Source organism: Orussus abietinus, unplaced genomic scaffold (genome assembly GCF_000612105.2).
Source record: "Orussus abietinus isolate OABI.00-Male unplaced genomic scaffold, Oabi_2.0 scaffold386, whole genome shotgun sequence".
NCBI classification, from domain to species: Eukaryota; Metazoa; Arthropoda; class Insecta; order Hymenoptera; family Orussidae; genus Orussus; species Orussus abietinus.
The window spans coordinates 60,281-82,428 of NW_019394540.1; the positions used below are offsets into that span (position 1 = coordinate 60,281).

At 40.3% G+C, this 22,148-nt stretch overlaps 1 protein-coding gene across 3 annotated transcripts in view; it reads left to right on the forward strand.

Annotated features, from left to right (window-relative positions):
* LOC105702566 overlaps positions 1 to 6,646 on the forward strand; it is a 63,012-nt gene extending 56,366 nt beyond the window's left edge. For 2 of the 3 annotated variants that reach the window (XM_012430218.1, XM_012430217.1), the window contains exons 6-9: positions 695 to 3,407; positions 3,957 to 4,278; positions 4,976 to 5,175; positions 6,284 to 6,646. In XM_012430218.1, the coding sequence (XP_012285641.1) occupies positions 695 to 3,407; positions 3,957 to 4,278; positions 4,976 to 5,175; positions 6,284 to 6,452 (3,404 nt within the window). In that variant the 3' untranslated portion in view covers positions 6,453 to 6,646. Of the gene's footprint in view, positions 1 to 694; positions 3,408 to 3,956; positions 4,279 to 4,690; positions 4,793 to 4,975; positions 5,176 to 6,283 lie in introns of those variants that run through there. The other variant, XM_023432660.1, reaches the window with a different exon arrangement.
* The last annotated feature ends 15,502 nt before the right edge of the window (positions 6,647 to 22,148 follow it).

Here is a 22,148-nt window from a genome sequence, read left to right on the forward strand (position 1 = left end):
TAAAACTACTCCACTCTGCTTATTGCGGTAGGGTAACCATGTATACAAAGATAGTAGTTTGGTAGAGGAGGGTTTTGTTTAAAGATACACGTTTTTTTACTCCATTGCAATAAATCCATTTGCATCGCTAGAGTACAGTGAGGATTGTAGTCGAGGTAAGGAAAGTAGAGTCTTTTGTTCCACGCGTAGTATTTACTATACTTTACTTTAGTATTTACTATACTAACTACCAAGTACAATTAGTACAGATATACCCTAGCTTATTTTTTTAAAACTACTCCACTCTGCTTATTGCGGTAGGTTAATCATGTATACAAAGATAGTAGTTTGGTAGAGGAGGGTTTGGTTTAAAGATACGCGTTTTTTACTCCACTGTAATAAACCCATTTACATCGCTAGAGTAGAATGAGGATTGTGGTCGAGGAAAGGAAAGTAGAGTGTTTCATTCCACGGGTAGTATTTAGTATACTTTACCAGTTACTATCTTTAGTACTCTACTCTCGCTATACCAAGGTGTTTACCTTGTGCCAGTAGAGTAATACTCACTACTTCCGTGTTCATGTACTAACTCTAATGTAATCGGGGCTTTAGAGTAAATCGAAGTCTATGTAATTGAGAGCTAGTTGACTATGTTGCGTTGTGATAAAAAGCGGATTCAAGGTAATGAGAGGTTTTTGTCTATCTTGTTGTGCAGCCTTGGTGGACGACAGACTGCAGACCCCGTGCAACGAACCAGGGAAACATCACTGTCGCTGCGAAGAAGAGGATGGATGCCCACCTTCGCCTTCGATCAGGCCCAACGGAGAGAGAAAACGACGCAGATCCCTTCCATGCGGTCCTGTGGATGCGAGTCCTTGTCCTGCGATCCATCCAGCTACTCTGCCATCGGTCCAGGAGTCTGCAATGAAGGAGACAACACCAGGAAGGGCAATGAAGAGTGATCATAATACCACAGCGCAGTGCTCTACGTACCTCATCCAGTCAGAGAGTCCTGGTTATCGGAGCAAGATCACCAACTTCGAAAGGGAACAACAGGAAGGAAGACAGGATGGTTCTAGGAGTAGCAATGACTTTGACAGATTGGATCGGAGCTTTCGTTTGCAGATGAGCATCGGAGAGCAAGAGGGCAACGTGGAGAAACGATACAAGCCCACTGTGGAGGTTCCAGAGGATAGGGAAGCTAGGATTGGTGAACGCAGGAGCAGAATCGACCGCTCGAGGGAGCAAGAAGGCTCCTTTCGTGACAACTGTCAAGTAGAGTACAGGGCATACAAGAACGAGGAGCCCTTTGTTACTTTTGCTGCCCCACTGCAGTGGCCCTACGAGGAGTGCTGGAATGGAAGCAGTCTACATCACAGGGAGGGCTCGATGGAGAACGTCCATGGGCTGCGAGAAAAGTCTGACGGCGGGTCGAGTCGTAGGATAATCCCCCCCGTGACCCTGATACCGCGTGAGAAGAATTTCGTGGTGAATCCGTTCGGTGAGCGTAGTCCCTTTCATGAATCGAATCCTGGTCCTTCGACGTATAGTTTCGACCCCCGATCCAAGGTGAATCTCTCCTTATCAGCCTGCTCGGTCCATCAGAGTCGGTCGAAGACCTCGGGTAAGCAAGTTGGCGCAAAGGGTGCACCCACTGGGAAGGATTTCCTGAAGAGCCTCGACCCGAAGAAGGAAACCAAGTCCTCGTCGAAGGATCTCTCGCAGCTTATGTCAAAGTTGACACTTCCCGAGGAAAGGGAGAAGACCAAGGAAGAAGGTGGTATCCTGGATTGGTTCAGCAAAGTGCCAGGGAGAGTGCTCGGAGTCACCGGCAATGGAGTGATCGACGAGAAGCCCGTAAGTGTTATCGAATCTAAATCTCAGGATCCACAGGCAAACGGAGTTAAGCTCAAGAACTGCAACCTGGAGCTGAGTCAGCGGGAGTTCGACGAGGTCTTGGCCGTGCTGCGAGCGAGGACTCCTTCGGGTCGCAGACGAGGTCCTTTGAGGACGCTCAAGAGAACGGATAAATCTGATCGAAGCGAGGAAGGAAGCACCGATAAAGTCGCCTCCAGGGTGGCTTCTGCAGACAGTATGGACAATAGGGCGCGTTTGGAGAATAACCGTGCCGTGAGTTTCGACGGCTGCGTGTGCAAGTACTGCCGGAGGAACGACCAGCTCTCCGTCACGTACGCCCCGTCGCCGAAATTACAGCCGTTGTCCAGTCGGCTCCAGATCGTGTACAAGAATAAAAAACCAGGAGGTGGCAGCGAAGTCCCGAAATGGCAGGAATCCGAAGCAGAGGATACGTTCGACCCTGACAAGTCGAACAAGTCCACGGAGTGTCGGTGCAGCGCTTCGAACAAGGCCGACGTCCTGCTGGAAGCCATCCTGCGGACGAGCAAAGATAGAAAGGGCCTATCCGACATTTCTAATGGGACCAGGCCGAGGACGGGCCAACAGTCGAAACCAGTTGTTTCCGCCGATCCCTTGAGCCGCACCGGCCCAGAGAAGCCTGGGGCGGACTCCAGGATCGCGCCGTACGAGGACGAGAGGTCCTTACAGTCTGCGCTGAACAAGCGATTCAATCGGTTCAGGCAGTTTTTTAAGAGGGAGCAAGAGACAAGGGAAACGTTGACGTCGGAAGGTCATTCCAAAGAGCGTTCGGCTAGTCCCCCGTGGCATCCAGCTGTCATTGGCAAGTCTGCCAGGCAGGGGTCGAACCACTCCCAGGGCAGCCCACCCCATCCGGTGCAAAGCCAAAGGGGCCCGAAGGAGCCTAACAGGGTCAAGAGGAGGATCAACTACTCAGACTCTCCGAGACATCCCAGATCAACCGAAGAAGACTCTTCCCCTGAGGGTTATTTCCCTGAACCGATATTCCATAGTACAAATAGCGAAGAGGAGGATGAAGAAGACGAGGAGGAGGAGGAAGAGGAGGACACTCGTGACGAAGATTGCTTCGACTCGTCCGCAGTATTTTGGATCAGGAGGGACCATCAGGCTGGGAAACCGCAAAGTACAAATCCGGGTGGCAAGGGAGGCTTCGATGCACGTCGAAAGAACTCCTGGCGTAGGAGCAATGGACAGGTCCTGGAGAATGGCCTTGGAACCAGCTCGGAGCAGCGCGATGTCTCTTTAGCCTCCAGCCTTAGAAGCAATAAAGTTAACCACCAGGAGAGGGTGCACGTGCCAGCTTTTAAAACCCTTGATAACGGCGTGGCTGTCGATGAAGACGAAGCCGTCGATAAAGGAGTACCTTCTGCCATCGAACAGGAGAGGTTCCGCAGGTCTCTCGAAAACGCTGCGTCTATGGTGTTCCATAGCAGGACTGGGCTGCCCTTAACGTCCAGCCCTGCACCGCTAAGGAGGGGAAGCTGCTGTTTCGACTACGACAGCAGCTTGAACTCGGTTTCTTCTAAGAGGAGGTGAGGGTCATTGAGTCACCTTTAAGGTGATACGAAAGGGTCATTCTATATACATAAAACTTTTCTCCACCCTGTATGCACCGGATGGAACTTCAGCAAGGGATTACGAAGGTCCCAAGGAAGAACGTGATGCTCGTGAAATTTCATTTTTCACAAAAAAAAATGTGATCTTGGTTCTGGTCCAGGCTAAATAAAAAGAGAAAATTGTATTTTCTTGAAAAATGAAATGTCACGAGCATCGCGTTCTTTTCGTCCAGAGAAAAGTTTTGTATATATTTTGACGTTTTGATACATGGAACGACCCTTTCATATCAACTTAACGCATTCGCGACTGCTGACGTGAATTCACATTTTTTTTAATTCTATTCCTGATTGCCGTTGACGTGAATTATGTCCATAATGATACACGACACAGGTTTGCGGCAACCAGTTTCAGAATTTCATTATTTCCGCTGGTACTCGGTATTTGAAACGGAAAAAATTTGCCGGTCGCGAATGTGTTAATGAGCTGGTATCTTTTAAATGTACTAAGTGGTATGTGATTTTCAGTGCCTTGTTCGAGCTCAACACCCCTCCAAGTCCTGGGGCGGTTTCACTGGAGGAGACGGATCGAGAGACGGAGAACCTTGGGGAGGGCGAGGAGGTCCCGAAGAGGCGATCCACGTCTCGAAGCCGACCTCAGAGCCACGCTCTTTTGGGTAACTTCGAGGAATCTGCCCTAAATGGCAGACTCGAGCCAGTCTCTACGGTGCATGGCTTCACAGCGGAGTTGGGTGCAAGCGGTTCCTTCTGTCCGAAGCATCGGAAGCTTCCTGTGACGGTATTCTTTTACACCCTCGGGGACAACGACAAAGTCTCCACGCCGTACCTCGTAAGTTGCCTTCTACCACCTGTATAACCAGACAAGACCTTCTTACTTTGTTAAAACAGACAGAAATACTAAACACAATCTGTGATTAATTATTTAGTTATTGATTATTAATTNTTTACACGTATATATAGATATATAATGAAAAATTAAAAACAACCAGAACACAACCTTGTGTCCGTAGCACTGTGATGAGTATATTATATATATATTGCATTAGAGTATATTAGTTACGTTTATTATATAGCTTTCTACCTTCCGTGGTCTTTCTAATCTATCGAGAAACTCGTTTATTTGTTAGGAAATTATATATTTAATTATTGATTATTCATTTTATATTTAATTGTTAATTTAATTGGTAAGAGGGGTCTCGCATGGAGGTTTTATTAAATGTAATTGCAACGTTCTGTTTTAGTTTCGCTCTTCGACCGATCTCCTTGACCATTATAATGACGAGAAAGAGCTTGTAAATTTGTTATAAAAAAAAAAAGAAAGAATGTATAAAAAAATTAACGAGGTAAAAACGTTTCGTTCATTTAGTTACGTTTATTATATAGCTTTCTACCTTCCGTGGTCTTTCTAATCTATCAAGGAACTCGTTTATTTGTTAGCAATCTTTAGATAATATTTAGCGGATGAGACTGCTTTTTTTCTTTTCTGAGGTTTTGTCAATTGGTGGAATGATCCGTTTTGATTTCAGGCTCATATAAACCTAGGAAAGAAGGGATACCAAGTGCCAAGGAGCGGCACCATACAGGTGACCCTCCTCAACCCTTTAGGCACCGTCGTGAAGATGTTCGTAGTACTCTACGACCTCTCCGACATGCCGCCACGTTCTCATACTTTTTTACGTCAGAGAACACTGCGCGACAAGACATTACGCTACCTCGTACATCTTAGGTAATGCTATGGAATATCTTTACTTCGTTGATTTAGTTACTACTAAATGAAATTGCGGAAGGAAGGAATATGTGTTCGAAGCACTAGATCGTTCAGGTGATATGAAAAAGTCAGCCTGTATATATCCGAGAAGTCAAATCGTTGGGGAGAGTATTCTCCGAATTGGGGGTACCGATTCGTTTCAAATTTTACCACGGGAACATGGAGACCCTAAAGTAGGTCCTGAAACTCATGAAATTTCATTTTTCATCATAAATTAATTTATTTATCATAGACTAGAACCAACGTGGCGTGGTCCGTGCACGTCTTCGATGTTTTAACGCTTCTTAGAGGCTTAGAATCGAAAATGAAGAGTTTCAAGACCTAGCTCGAACAATTTAGAATACCGTAGAAATGGAATATTATAGAGTCACATGGGAAAATATGGAAATACTTTCACCAACGATTGCAAGAGAATGCTGGATTGTCTCGGGGCTAACACGTGTTCTTAGAGCAAAAGCTTAGTTGCGGCTAAACGTCACAGATGGCGACGCTGATCCTAACCAATCGTTAAAATAATGAATTCACGGAATTTCGATAGTTTTACATCGATCTCTTCATCATTACTTTACCGAAATGCAATATGGAATGCTTCAGTTCGTATAATTTTCAACATAAACTGTAGAAGACTTCAACATAAATATAAATGTCGTTAACGTGACGCGCCAGCTTATGTTACCCCTTGAGTATTCAAAATGACGTTACCACCACTAAAGGTATAGATGAATTTTAATTTATCTCCCTCGGTTAAATTTCTCAGCTCCTTTCACATCATTTTAACGGAGGCGTTAACGTTATGCATATTTTTTGATAAATCGCACGTTTTTATAAAACATCAGTAGTACAAAGATAACAGTAACTAACATTGGACATGTAACAAATTGTCATATCTTTTTTCATTACGCAAATCCGTACCACAGAGGTAAACAGTCTTGTGCAGCTTTTAGCGATATGACTTTTTACTCATTACCTCTATGGTACAAAGATAATACAGATAACTCAAAGTAACACGTACTTGTAAATGGAAAGTAATAAATTGTGTATTAACGGTGGTGTGTCCTGCTTTCAGATTTATGTCCAGCAAGTCAGGTCGGATTTACTTGCACACCGACATCCGTATGATCATTTGCCGGAAGTCCGACGTTGACACGGCGTCGGAGTTCGGTACGGAGCCCTCGAAGGAGCTCAGAAGCTACATCCACGGCCCCACGAATCCGAAATTCTCCCCGAGGTGCTGAGCCGCGTGGCTCTTCCCGTGGAGCTGCTGCCAGACGTTCCCACCTCCTAGTCCCCCGCACGTCGAGGTCTGAGAGAGCCTCTTCGAGGACTCCTTGATATCCGCGAAAAAGATCGCCGAGGGACGAGGGAGAAATGCCGAACGATGGACATGAAAAGAGAAGGAAAGAAAAGGAAGAAAGAAAGAAAAAAAAAAGACGAAACGACAAACACCAAGGAAGAGAGATTCTTCGGCTAGAGAAGAGCTCGTCGAGGAGAACGCTCGAGCCGAGAGCTGGACTTTGCGAAAGGGTGCGCGCCGAACGGGAATCCTTTGTTTTTTTGTTTTCTTTTTTTTATTAAGTTAAGGGAAAAGGGAAAGAGAATCGATCCCGATAGAGTTGCGATTTAGTAGAGTTAAATTAGATCCACTTGGATAGGGGAGAAGGAATAATTTTGTTTCGGTGCAAATACATTTTTGTTTGGCTGTGGTAAATCACAACTGTGCTCTTCGTCAGAGGTAGATTGAGCTTTTTGGATGAAGTGGAATGTTTGTTTTCTCGTGGGACTCGGTGTGGAGGGAACGCGAGATTAGATTTGCGAATTTTTCTTTCCCTTTATTTTTTGGTTTTTATTTTAATCTTTAGTGACGTTTGAATTTAACTTAGAACGCGACTTGTCCGATGTCTAATCCAGTTCCCGACAATCGAGGTCCCTCCGTGTAGAGTGTCCGGCGCGAATTATCTTCAGATGTTCGCCTTCTTCAATTTCTGGTGTACATGTACATATTCCGTTTCTACTTGGATTCTATTTCTCTTGGGGTATATATTCAATTGGCTGCGATTGAGGGAAAATAAAAAGAATATTTGTGATTCAGGCTGTTTCGTGGGCGAATTATTGGCAGTCGGAGTGACTTTATTCGCCTCTTCTGGTTTGCGGAGGAGGATCCCGGGACAATATCAAAGAGGATGCTTCGGAGTTGCGGAAATGTCTGCGAGAGCAGCTTTAAAAACGTGATATACATACATACGTGTATACATATATTATAGACATTGTATCTTGTTAGAGACGTCTGTTCTCTTGTTTGGTCTTTCTTGTTCTGTTTTTTCTCTCTTGGTTTGCGGGGCACCTCTTTGATCCTGCCATTCAGGGTCTTGCGATCTTCACGGTACGTCGTTCTTCCGCCTAATTATTGTAAATATAGTCCTGCGATAAAGTCACGCGATAAGGGAAAACGGTATGAAAGCGTTTTAAGTGGGATGACACTGCCACGTGGTTTTGCCAGCCTGCTCTGAAAAATTAAACAAGTGATAACCATTTCGAAGGGAACTTCAAGATGCGACTCGCTCGCCGAGGTGTCTCGGGTCAATTATTTCCTTAAGTATTTATTATTACTTTTAACCCCGTAGACTTGGTCTTTCAAAATACTGTGATGTTCACCGCTTATTTTTTTTTCTTTTTTTTTTTCGGTGTTTCCTTCGTCGCGTTAAGATTGTAAATTTAATTCCAGGATGAATGGGTCCGAAAGGTTATTTTTGAAGTCTTCCAAAATTCTACGCAATGAGGCGAATTGTCGGGATTACCATTCAATGAGTTTCATCTTAATCGAGAGATATTTCGACGAACGACTCGCGTCGCTGAAGCGGTAGTTTCCTCTTCGTGGAGAAGGAAGGAGTAAAAAGAATATTATTTACACGTATATATAGATATATAATGAAAAATTAAAAACAACCAGAACACAACCTTGTGTCCGTAGCACTGTGATGAGTATATTATATATATATTGATATAGAGTATAAAAAGTAATTAATTACGGAGCAAACTAATTTGCATAGCGAGATACCATTTTAGTTTGTAATTGATGATATTATACTAACGTCGTATGGAGGAAACTGTAACTGAGCGCAATTAACGGATTGAAAATTGTATTTGTTTGACGTAAAAGCTTTTCCTCGTATCCCTTAAGGGGATGTGAAAGTGGCATCCGAAAGCTCAATCGTTCATGAAACTTTTTTACGAACTGGGTGTATCGAATCGTTACAAATTTTTTTAATTTTATTTTTTTGTTATTTTATTTTAAATATGGAGACCCTGAGGTAGGTCCTGAAACTCGCGAGAGTTCATTTTTAATATAAAACATTTTAGAAATACATATAAATAAATTCGAAAAGAATTGAAATTTCATGAGTTTTAGGACTTTCCTTGTAGTCTTTATGTTCACGTTGCAAAGCGTAAAACGATTCGGTAAACCCAATTCGGAGAAAAGTTTCATAAAGAGAACCTCTTCAACTCCAGTTTGATATCACCTTAAGAGGATGCAGTAACAAAATTGAAGAAAGTAATAGGAAATAGACGAGGGGACGATTTTCTGTAACGTTAATTTTCGAGCTTCTTTAACCAGTTCTTGACTCGTTGCGGTGTAAAGCTATGAAGAACAATCAATTATATATCGACTTGTAAATATTGTGCCCATGGCACATTCTCGCCGACAAAAGTTAAACACGAGACACGAGGGAACTTGAAGATCTTCGCGATTATACGAAATTCCCCTTTGAAACTCTAAGATCCGAGACTTACCTGTTGATTTTGTTAGATAAATTCATTATTCTTTTTCGGCGAACAATTAATCTCGCGATGTGAACTCTTTGGGGAGAAATCAAAATAAAGGCTAATAACACTTCGTTTGGAAAATCACCTTGGAATGATTTTGTTAACGTAATTGCAGGTCATGCGATGCAAATAAGGATAGAAGTGCTTCGACTCGTTACACTGTACAGCGATTTTTCATTTATCTTTTCAGAGGGGGAGGGAAATTAATTTGGAACGCCCAGGGAAGAAACCAAGGAGGGAAAATAAATTGTGATCTTACATGCGTTAGGGAAATCCAAAAGGAAGTAGGGAGTCGGAAAATAACAAAAGTCTATATGCATTGTACACGCAAATATATATAAACTTTCGTTATTTTTACACGTATATTCGCAATTCATGTAGAGTCGCAAAATGACGAGGAAAAATGTAGAGTGTGTAATCACTGCCACGCTGTATATATATACTTTAGCGTAATTGCACACGACGGGGATTTCGATGTACACCAAAATGTAATAGGACATGAAAAGGGAAATCTCTCAAGGGTTAAAGAGTTCAAATCGTCGAAACCCTTTACGTAGTGTAATTGCATCGTCCGACTATTGCGAATTGTACATTAATTGGTAATTAGAAAAATCAGGGAGAGATATACAAGGTTGCTGGGTCGGTGTTTTCTTCTTCTTTATTTTTTATTTTTAGAGAATCGGCTTGGAAGGAACGTCTTTTTATTCAATTGCGAATCGTCGACTCCGCTGTATAGATTGATCTGGAAAAAAAAAATAACTAGACTGCACATATTCCGAGAGTACGAATTTTACCAGAATCTCCTTATATGGGGCTACCATTGTCAAGTTATCCGAATAAGCTGATATGATTACTTGCGTTGCACTGTACTTGGGGAATGAATTGGTAGGAAAAAAAAAAAAAAATAGTACTTTAGGGTATTCGTTCGAGACGCATTTTCTGTTTCTTCAGCGTTTAATTAAAGCGCTTCTCCCTTCAACATTTAGTGGCTTCATGATGTGATCCAATTGCTGGGCTGTATCGATCTCTCTGCTACCGTTTTTTCATTTTTTTTGTTTTTTTTTCTTTCTCTTCTCTCTATCTTAGCGCGGTACAAGTTTATACGAGAAATGTACAAATTATTTGTTTTTATAAATCGCGATAACTCGACACTAGTTTTGGTCGAGTTACACGATTTTAATCCTTCCGACTTCGACACGTAGTCCTCGTCCGTTTTAATTATCTTCGGTTTTCCTTTTAACATTTCTTCTCCTTGTTTTAATTCATCGCAGCGCCGCAGTACGTTCCACTTAGAAAGAAATGGAAATGAAAAATTATGTTTACGGCTAATGACTCGTCGACGGAACGCCAGGCTTGTAAATAGGGGTAGCGTTATGTTGTAATGCGGATTATTGTTATCGCCACGGTGTACTTTTTATTTGTTCCGATGCTGATACGGAGACAGGCGAGGGAGGGAGATTAATGGGGAAGGAAGGATCACAGCTTGTGAATTGAACAGGATCTTGTGGTATGCATAGCCAAACATAATAAAAGTACATTGATGCGTTATAGGCACGTGCGTGTGGAAGAATCACTATAATCAAATATTCCTCATTACCTTGCCTTGACTCCTTTCCAATTTAGAAATCTAAAAGGAAAAATATTCGTCAAATCTCATCCCTTCTGCTTTAAGAATGAGCGACCGTTCTGAAACAATTACTCGATAATCTTATCACTTTCGTGTGAATTAATTAATGGAACGTTTCATTTGATGATATTGAATGTTTAAATACCTCTTACGTTTACGAATGAACGTTTAAATACCTCTTACAAAATCAACGCTCGTGTATATGAAATTAACAATGCATATTTAGTTTTCGTGATATTTCACTGTTTCCAAATAATCTCAGGTAGCAAATGATGAATAATTTTACCACTTTCGTTTTTTTCACATGTACGTAGATGTTAGATATTCAATTTCATCCTACATATTGGATACTAACTTTTAAATACTTTTTAAAACTTTATGGCTATCGATGTGAAATTGATAATGCATATTTAGTTGTTTTTTTCTTTTGGAATTGGATTGTTTTTTTAATGATAGCAGGTGACCGAATCTCACTCTTTACAGCTGGCTAATAACCATTACAATCGAAATTGCTAGGAAAAAAAAATTTTGTTATAGCGGAAACTATGAAAACGAGCGTCGAGGAGTGACGGTCGGCGCACAGCTGATCGGGTTCACTGACCTTGTGCAACAGGTGGTCGGAGAATCCCCTTACGCCAGACGCTGCGCCAGACGTCAGTCGGCCGCCGGCCGCCGGCGGCGACGGTAGGGTGGGGGGTTTTCGCTCGCTCGTGTCCTAACTTCAAAACATTCACACACATGCAACCCTTAAGGTGCCATGAAAGTGTCTTATTAATAATTGTAAAACTGAATATAATTTAATGGTATTAATTAAAATAATAGATATTTATAAAATTCTTCACCTAACCGGGTGTACCGAATAATTAAAAACTTTACCACCTGATTATGGAGGTCCTGATGAAATTTCTGAAACTCGCGAAATTTCATTTAAAAAAAAAATATTATGTTTATGTCGATTAAGAGCCAAAACAAAATATTTCTTTTCGGAAAATGAAATTTCGTGCGTTTTAAGACCTTCATTAGGAGCTCTATGATCACGCGTTAAAGTTTTCGAATTATTCGGTTGAAGCAATTTAGAGAAAAGTTTTGTAAATATTTTGGCGTTTATACACTTATTTTTTCTTACAATAATGACAACATATTCGTTATTTCTTCGTACTATTATATTTCGTTTCCATTTCACTGTTGTTTTCATATTACAAGATGTCATCTTTCTCGCTTCTTGCGGTCTCATTTTCTTTCGGTAGATTCGAGTCGACAATATCGACTTCGGAGATAATATTCGGAATTTGACTCTCCTCGTCCTGATGAAAACTAATGTTTATGTTAAGGGTGGAATTTTCCCCAGGACTTGGTTGTTTCTTCGAGGACACGAACGCACGCAACTTCTCTTCCCGAAAATCCAGAAAATAATCGACAGAAGAATTATGAGTATTTTTCATGTTTTCTATTTTACCATGCAACCTTGTCTCATTTGCTCGAATGTTTTTCCGGAAATCCGAAAATGTTTTTTTCTGGTCACGGGATATCCTTTCATTCTTCCTAGGAGCTTCGATTGGATTTTTCGAAAATTCTTTATTTTCGGCGTCGCTGATATTGTGGAATTGCTTCGATTCGGTTGAATTAAATTCTTTACTTTCCTCGGTAATTTTTCCGGATTTGTCTTTGGCTTTATCATTCTCATTGTTTTCCTCAGGATTGATACGAATTTTGACGGTTGAATTAAAGTCTTCCCTTTCCTCGGTAATTTTTTCGGACTTTTCTTTGGCTTTATCATTCTCATTGTTTTCCTCAGGATTGATACGATTTTTGACGGTTAAATTAAAGTCTTCCCTTTCCTCGGTAATTTTTTCGGACTTTTCTTTGGCTTTATCATTCTCATTGTTTTCCTCAGGATTGATACGATTTTCGAGTTCCATCTCCGTCTTATCTATCAGATAACGAAGCGCCAGATAAAGGAGATACTTGTTGCGATTTATACCGGAAATCAGACCTCGGGTTGTCATATTTTCGAAGACGTTATAATAATGATCACTGGATCGTTCATTTTTATCAATCGTTTTTGATGCCGGAAGCTCTATTTCGGAATTTATAGATTTTTCTGAAATTTTCGATCTTTGGATGAATTCAACCGATTTGGAATTTCCCGACTTCCCGGAGGGAATGAATCTTGTTGGGGAGGAATCGTAAGACGTGTCGACATTGCTTTTTACATTGTCGTCGTCCAAATGATTTCGATATTCTCGACGATTAGATTTCTTGAATGGAAAGTATTTATTTTGGTATACGTAGGGAAACTTTGGCAACTCAAGGCGAACTGCAACTGTTGGGAAACTTTTTTCCGATTTTTTAAGAGCCGTTCTTTGTACTTCATCCACCGAATTATCTTCCTCTGGTCTCAGAAGAAGGTGAATCGAAACTTCATCGTGCTTCTCTTCGGACTTTTGGTCAACTTCATCGTGCTTCTCTTCGAAGTTTTGGTCTATTTCATCGTCTATAATTCGTCTAATGGAGCGGATATGATCTTTTATCTTTTCTATCGGATGCATGCCGATCCGAAAATTAGAAATATCGGTGAATTCTGAGTTAGCTCGTTTGATTACAGATTTATTAAATTTCATGAGATGTTCCTCGTTTTCGGAAGATCTATTCTCTTTTCCCACCCTTGGACTCGAATTTCCATTCGATGAATTCTTTTCCTCACCTTTCTGAAAAATTTCACCGAAATGGAAAAGACGTTTCCACGGATGTGCGGAATCGGGAGACCTTTTTTCAACCTTTAATTTGTTTCTTCCAGGCCCTGGATTTCCGTTATCGGTGTCTTCGGGCGCGTTTCTTAATCGAAGACTCAAAACTTTTCCATTGACATTCATCTTCATCCCGTTAAGAGACTTCGCAATTCTCCACAAAGACTTAGGCCACTCGAAATCAGATTCATTCGTCTGTCCGGAAGGAAATTTCGTTATATTCTCTAATTTCTGTACATAGTTCTTCAGTGATTCTTCCTTTAAATCGATCTTCACTCCCCTGATCATCTCTAGGAATTTATTCACTTCAAATTCCTTCTTTTTTGAATTTTCAGACCCTGGAGAAAACGAAGAAATTTGGGACTCCGCGTTCTTCTTCTTGCAGCTGCAATTTCGATTTCCCACCCTTTTCTCCTGACCACTTGTCACGGAATTATTTCCTAAAAAACATTTTTTTTCTTCACATTTATCATTCTTCTCCGGCTCCGCGAAGTTATTCATCGAAGAGTCAAATTCGCTCCGATTTTTTGGAATTCCACCGTTTGTCGAAAAGTTCCCCTCAGGAGTCAAAACGTTAACCACTTCGGTACGGCGCTCACCGGTCGACGGGTTCGTATCACGACCGTCGACTAAAGTCGACGCTTGGCTGTGCGCCTTCATATCACGGTCGTCGGCTAAAGTCGACACTCGGCTGTGGGCCTTCATATAACGACCGTCGACTAAAGTCGACGCTCGGCTGTGGGCCTTCATATAACGACCGTCGACTAAAGTCGACGCTCGGCTGTGGGCCCCTATATCACGGCCGTCGGCTAAAGTCGACGCTCGGCTGTAGGCCTTCATATCACGGTCGTCGACTAAAGTCGACGCTCGGCTGTGGGCCTTCATATCACGGCCGTCGACTAAAGTCGACGCTCGGCTGTGGGCCTTCATATCACGACCGTCGACTAAAGTCGACGCTCGGCTGTGCGCCTTCATCTGTGGCTGTCGACTATAGTCGACGTTCGTACCGAAGTGGTTAAAGATCGTCATTTTTTTCTTCGTCGCGTCATTCCCATTTGCAGTATTTTGAATAAACAATTCGATTTCCTTTGCGAATTGCTCCATACTAGTTGCGTTGTTATCTCGAGGCAAGACGGGGAATAAACATTTATTAGACGAATTGCAATGAACCGGTAAGGAGTCTTCAAAAATTTCAGTAAGATCTCTTCGAAGCTGACCAACGACGTCATCTTTGAAAACCTTTTCCCCTAACGAATGAGACATGAAAACCAAATTGGGATCCCCCGGATTCTTTGCAGGGGCGGAGGAATTATCGGCATTTCCAAAATCCGGGGATTCCTTCATTCGCTTCGAAACTCGCCGGCGAAGCATATCCTCGAAATTCTTCGAGAGTTCCTCCCGAAGTTCGCTTTTCAATTTAGAAATCTCGATTTTATTCGGCGCAGCCGCGTTCCCGTGTTTCCGAAAAGCCTCGTAGAGAAGTTTTCCGACTTTGTACATGGAGCCCTTGTTATTAACATTTTTCTGTTCCTCGGTATCATCGCTGATATCAAGAGAAGTCGCCCGAGTGGTCGAAGTAGTTGAAGTAGTCGAAGTAGTTGTAGTCGTCCTTCGTCCGCCATGAGGAAACTCCTTTGACGTGGCATGCCCAAAAAATTGTCTTTCCTCCATTCTCCCAAGACTTTGTCGAAAAGGAAGAGCATCATCCTCCCCGTTTCCCGAGTTTTTATCCAAATTTTCCGGAAGAAAGTTGTCGCGATAACGACCTCCAAGATCCGTATCTTTCGAGGTCGGAGACTCGAAGTCGTCGTGAAAAGTACGCGATGATGCTTCGTTCGTCGTGTAAGGTCTTCTAATATTCGACGAAAGGGTTAAATTGCGATTACGATCTTCCTGGTCGTTCTTCTTCGAGATTTCCTCCTGAAACTTCGTCTTCATCCTCTGCACCGCTTCCTCGACTAACTTCTTGATAGCTTCGTCTCTAGCTTTCGTTATCATCGTTTTAAAGGTGCTGATTAAGTTCTGCTTAAGCTTCTTCTCCAGGGAATCCCCTGGGTTGCTCCGAAGTTTAGCTTCTGGATAGGGAGCTGTTGGACAGATTGAAGCTTTTCCCCCAATTGCCGTGTCCACGAAGTAACATACCGTCTGCCCGGAAGTCGTTTTTACCGTAGTCGGAGCACTCCAGGTCTGATGTTTTCCGAAAGCAAGTGGTATGATAGTACTGCCGTCTTTAGAAGTGTAAGGCCAGGGAAAATCTCTACGGTCTTCGGCAACAATTGCTGCAGAATTCCCGACACCTTCGTCGCTTTTCGTCGAACCCTTTGCGTTGATTATCGTGAAGTTAATATCGTTCGCATGTACCGTTGACGTAGCTTCGGTAGTTGACGGCGTCGAGATCTTCAACTTCTTCCTCAGCTTCAATTGGGCATCAAAATGTACCTTTGTATCCGATAGTCCATTATCTCCCTTGCCACTGATATTGGTATTCGTTTGCACATTCATTCTCGAGTCCACTTTCGTGATTCTTCCCACAACCTCTGTTGAATTCTCAACAATATTAACAATCGTGGTCGGCGTTTCAGCGACTTCGAATTCCCTAGAAGTTGAAATCTGGCTCGTTGTTGACGACCTTGCCAAAATTGAGGAGGACTGTAAACTCAAAGTTGATGAAATCGTGCTTATTGTTGAAGGGTGATCCTTGTCACTGATATTGGTATTCGCTTGCCCATTCAATCTCACGTCCACTTTCGTATTTTTTCCCACAACTTTTGTTGAATTCTCAACGCTGTTAACAATCGTAATCGGCGCTTCAGTGACTTTGAATTCCCTAGAACTTAAATTCTGGCTCACTGTTGACAACTTTGCCAAAATTGAGAAGGATTGTAAACTTAATTTTGAAGGTGCAGTTGAAGGATGATTCTTGCCGTTGATATTGATATTCGCTTGCCCATTTATTCTCGAGTCCACTTTCGTATTTTTTCCCACAACTTCTGTTGAATTCTCAACGCTGTTAACAATCGTAATCGGCGCTTCAGTGACTTTGAATTTCCTAGAACTTAAATTCTGGCTCACTGTTGACAACTTTGCCAAAATTGAGGAGGATTGTAAATTTAATGTTGAAGGTACAGTTGAAGGACGATTCTTGCCACTAATATTGCTATTCGCTTGCTGATTCATTCTCACATCCACTTTCGTGTTTTTTCCCACAACTTCTGTTGAATTTTCAACGCTGTTAACAATCGTAATCGGCGCTTCAGTGACTTTGAATTCCCTAGAACTTAAATTCTGGCTCATTGTTGACGACTTTGCCGAAATTGAGGAGGATTGTAAACTTAATGTTGAAGGTACAGTTGAAGGATGATTCTTGCCATTGATATTAGTATTCGCTTGCCCATTCAATCTCACATCCACTTTTGTATTTTTTCCCACAACTTCTGTTGAATTCTCAACGCTGTTAACAATCGTGATCGGCGCATCAGTGACTTTGAATTCCCTAGAACTTAAATTCTGGCTCATTGTTGACGACTTTGCCAACATTGAGGAGGATTGTAAACTCAATGTTGAAGAAGTCGTGCTCATTGTTGAAGGTGCAGCTGAAGGATCCAAATCTAGCGTAACGACTTCAGGTTTCGAAATAGTCGTCGAGTAAATTGTTGACAATTGCGGAGAAGTTGGCTTAGAATTGGGCGATCCTGATTTCTCTGTTGAGGACTTATTCGATGGTTTGATCTGCGAAACTCGAAGAGTTGGCTTCGAGGTCATTGTTGAGGAAAATAATGTCGAGGTACTATTAAAACCAGATCGAGTAGAAGATGTAATTGTTGTGACTTTTGAAGTCGTAGGTGATAAGCGAAAGCTTAGAGTACTCGTTGACGAGGGTGAGCTCGAAGAGACGCTGTTGAAGTGCTCATCGGTCTTTTTCGGCTCGATGGAATTTATTGTTGTCTTTTCTGCACTCGCAATTTTCACCCCGAAGTGCAACCATGATGGAACCATTATGGTTGTGAGCGGACTCAAAAATTCGGCGATTCCTCCCCCAGAATATCCTTCAGAATTCTCAGCAGATGTTGATATCATTTTTTCTATCGTGGAGTGTTCGTTTTCTGTTTCGTCCGCAGTTTTTTGGCCCAGGGAATCCCTGAGAATCGTTTCAACAGGAAGAAGACTGGTAGTTCGTAATTCGGAAAAATTGCCAACATTTGTGGAAAACGGCATTGTTGAGTGAGAAGTTCTCAAGCTACTCATTCCTTCGATAACGTACTTTGTTGAGGTCGTCGAAGTATTCTTCGTCCTTTCTAAATCGACCAATGTGTTGTTAATTCCTGATGAGAATCTTTCGGTCTCGTGTTGAAAATTTGAATCTCTGTGGGGCACGCAATCCCCAGTCCCTAAAATATTAAATAATTATGTATTTAAATAATTTATATCTCATACAGAAATTGGGTTAATTTTACCCAAGAATATCACTCTTGTTGAAATAATGTACCAGGTTGCATTGGGTAATGTAGACCAAATTTCAAGAAAATAACTCGTTTTCTTAAAATAATTCTTAAAAAAAAAATTCCACCAAACACGGTTACGTAACAATGATATAAACGTTACATAACGTTTTTAATATGTAATGCAACATACATATAACATATAAGTAAGATTTGTATTACTATTTCCTTCGCAGCTATGTAACCCTGTTATAAAACGAATAACGAAACGTATACATAACATATAAGTAACATGTTATATGTTATGTTAATATTATATAACTGCAAATCTTACAAGTTTGTAACAATGTTACGGAACGGTAATAATTCGATATTATATGATATTAATGTATGTTTTTATTTCTTTGTAATTTTTGCTAAATATCACAAGCGACAGATTTTTTAAGATCTCTTGTAGATTTCAATCGAAGATATTTGAAATATTTCTTGAAAATCTCAATGACATATTTAGTTTCAATAATTTATAAACATATAGAGAAATATTTTTGAACCTATGAACATAATAGAAAAACATTTTTTACTTCACGATTATTATCGGACACTTCATTTGATATCAAAAAACACGAGAAATTTTTGCAATATTTTCGTTCCGCTATTTCATTATGGGAGCAAAACGTGTGATTTTGATTTTAAATATTTTTAAAACGTTTATAATATATTCGGCAGATAATATTTAAAAAATACTTGTATTAAAATGAAACGAAATGTTTTGTATATCTGATACAAAAATATTATGAAAACATATGGAGCTAATAATAATATTCTAAAGTAAACGTTTGGCAAATATTTCAAATGTCTGCTAAATATTTACAAAATGTACGATATTCGTTTAATCTATAGAAAATATAGGACAAATATTTTGTGCTACTAGGGGGGTGTTTGGTGGGATGTAATATGGCACTTTACCATATCCTCAAGTGTCAAAATCTTTGAGTCAAATTGACCTAATTTCCATATAAGAGTTCTTGGTCTGTTAATTATTGATGATATATACGGTATATTAATGAATTAACAGGAAAAAAAAGAAGAAAATAAACGTGGCAATGTAATTTAGATAGACAACAATTCGGCCGAATACAATATAAAAATAATTTTATACAATATATCTAGATATATTGTATCATTTTTATAAAAGATATAACAAAAGCGTATATTCGTGTTACAGTATAATTTATCTAAGAATAAAAAATGTACTACCGATACTCACATGGCTGACATATATAAGTCTGACTTTCGTTGCAATCGAGGCCATAAATAATAGGAGTATCGTAATTTTCGCGATCCAGGTTTAAACAATCGGTATTGTTCATTAATTTCCCCGCCTCACACCAAGAGATGAAACTTTCCCCGTCGTTTGAAATTCTTTTGCCTGTACTTCTCCAAATCCATCCTAAATGATCCAGATCGTTCTCACTAATTACAGAGTTATGTACTCTGTATCCATCGGTCCAAATATGACGTAAATCTGAAATACCAAACGCTTTATCAATGTAGAACAATTTTTTTTTTTCAAAATTAAATAACCCTATCGTCGTCAGTTAGCCATTTTAACTGGCCCCATGATTTGTTCAGGATATTTTTGATCAGGTTCAGGTTATTTACGCAAACCCAGGTTTTCAAACAATACTCATAACATCGTCAATTAATTTTTGACATCTTAGCGAATTTAACACTAGGTTTACGGGCGTTTTATATATACCTGTTTCTACGAGCATCCGTCAAATTGACGGGTAAACGAAAACACGCATTTTCTTTAAAAAATCGATTTATTCAAATTAAGTCTGAATTAAACAACACTAGGCTTTACGTTTAAATGAATTATTAATAAGTAAAAAGTCCTTTTTTAAAAATTATCACGGAAATGATTGGAATGCTCGTCCTCTCATCCTCGGAGTCAGAACTAGAAAGAATGCGCATCCTTTTCTTGCTACGACACCCTTACAAGAAGTTTTCCTTTTCACTATCCGAAGATCCTTCTATCTTTCCACTTTTAATGCAAACATTCACTTTCATCTTCGCCTTACACTCTCTGCAACGAAGCAAATATATATGGATTGTTTATGAAATTAGCTAGTCCGTCAATTTGACGGGTTTCGTAGAGATAGGTATACTGCATACCGATTTTAATAATTAGAAGGCTTAGGAAAAAATAATTGTGTGTACAAATTCTTTGGATGAAATGATTAATTTACGATACAAAAATGGTTAAAATTAATGCTATGGTTTTTTCGGTATTTCTTTTCGAAGTTTGAATTCCGTCAAATTGACGGGTCCCGCAAACCTAGTGTTAAGACATTCTTATTTTTTCTAGCCTGTTAGTTACTTTCGCGCTGTGTCAATTTTTCTTGTACCTCTTCTGTAATTTGTCATCAAGTTCATCATATGTTTAACAATTCTTGCAGAGTCCAGAACCACCAACGTGGCATTTAATTTCTTGCATGACTCTCTAGCACTTGACCACTTTTTTCGATGAAATCCGATCCAGTATTGGCATCCATCGACATAAACTGAGAGAGGCTTCTCGCTTATTTGTTTCTTCGAAGCTAGAATTATGCGGATTAAAAGTAGATAAAAGACACATCTTTTGCCTTTTCACTCATTTTTGGACTTTTAAGGTGATATGAAAGAGTCAGCCTATATATATCTGAAAAGTCAAATCGTTGGGGAAAGTATTCACCGAATTGGGTGTACCGATTCGTTTAAGATTTCACCACGAGAATATGGAGGTCTTAAAGTAGGTCCTGAAACTCATGAAATTTCATTTTTCATCAAAAATTTATTTATTTATCATGGACCAGAACCATCATGGCGTTTTCGACGTTTTACGTTTCTTGGAGGCTTAGAATAAAAAATGAAGAGTTTCAAGACCTAGCTCGAACAATTTAGAATACCGTAGAAATGGAATATTATAGAGTCACATGGGAAAATATTGGAAATACTTTCAGCAACGATTGCAAGAGAATGCTGGATTGTCTAGGGGCTAACTAGAGTTCTAAATCCAGTAAATTACGTCAGAAATGAAGAGAAATACCCGGTAACTTATCGGTAATTTCTCCAAAGCCTTTTTTATCGAGAAATTATGAGAATTTGAATTTTTCAACAGAGCGAACGAGAGGTTTCGATTAGCTATAGAGAAACTCGTAGAGGGGAATTTCCGTTGTACGTTCTCCGTAGCCAATCAAAACCTCCCATTCGCTTCGTCGCAGAATGAAATATCAGTTCGTTTGAAACAAATCGCATGGAATTTTCCGTGAAGTTGTACATACGTGAATATTTTCAGCTGGAGGTAAATACCACCCTATAATCAATATTTTCTAATAGTAATTATTACTCTTTAGCTTGAACTTTGAAGTTGATTGAAAAAAAAAAGTTATTTAAACGAAGAAACCTAAAGTATAAATAACAAAATTAACGTTCTCTTAAATTCTCAATGTTCCCGGTAATTTACGGTATGTTTCACAGTTACCTTCTCCAATTTAATGTTACCGAGAATTTTCGAAATCTAGGGCTAACACGTGTTCTTAGAGCAAAAGTTTAGTTGCAGCTAAACGTCACAGATGGCGACGTTGGTCCTAAACAGTCGTTGGAATAATGAATTCACGGGATTTCAACAGTTTTACGCCGATCTCTTCGTCATTACTTTACCCATTTGACATATGGAATGCCTCAGTTCGTATAATTATCAACGTAGACTGTAAAAGACTTCAACGTAAGTATAAATGTGGTTAACATGACGCGCCAGCTTATGTTACCACTTGAGTATTTAAAATGACGCTCCCATCGAAAAGGGTATAGATGAATTTTAATTTATCGACCTCGATTAAATTTTTCAGCGGCTTTCACGTCATCTTAATGTTTTTATCGAACTTCTTCCTCACCTTTTTGACAAATAATGTCCCGCTTGCGGTCGCACTTCGCTTCTCTGAAAACTGGAGTTTCGCATACATGACGGTCCAATAGAAGACAACCCTCGTATTTCTTGGAACCGTTCTTCCACATATTATTTTCTGAAATTTCCTTCCCCGTAGGCAACCATTTCCAGAATCCATTTCTAAAGTATCCTCCTATCCAAGCATTCTCAATTCCAACTGTAATAAATTTTCCTTTGACACTTTTAACTCTTTGAGTCACGGTGGTATTAAAAGTGTCCCACCTTTTTAATGCGTGAACATGCACGGTGGACTATTTGAGTCCCACCCAATAACAACAAACTCAATTGATTTATTATTATTTTTT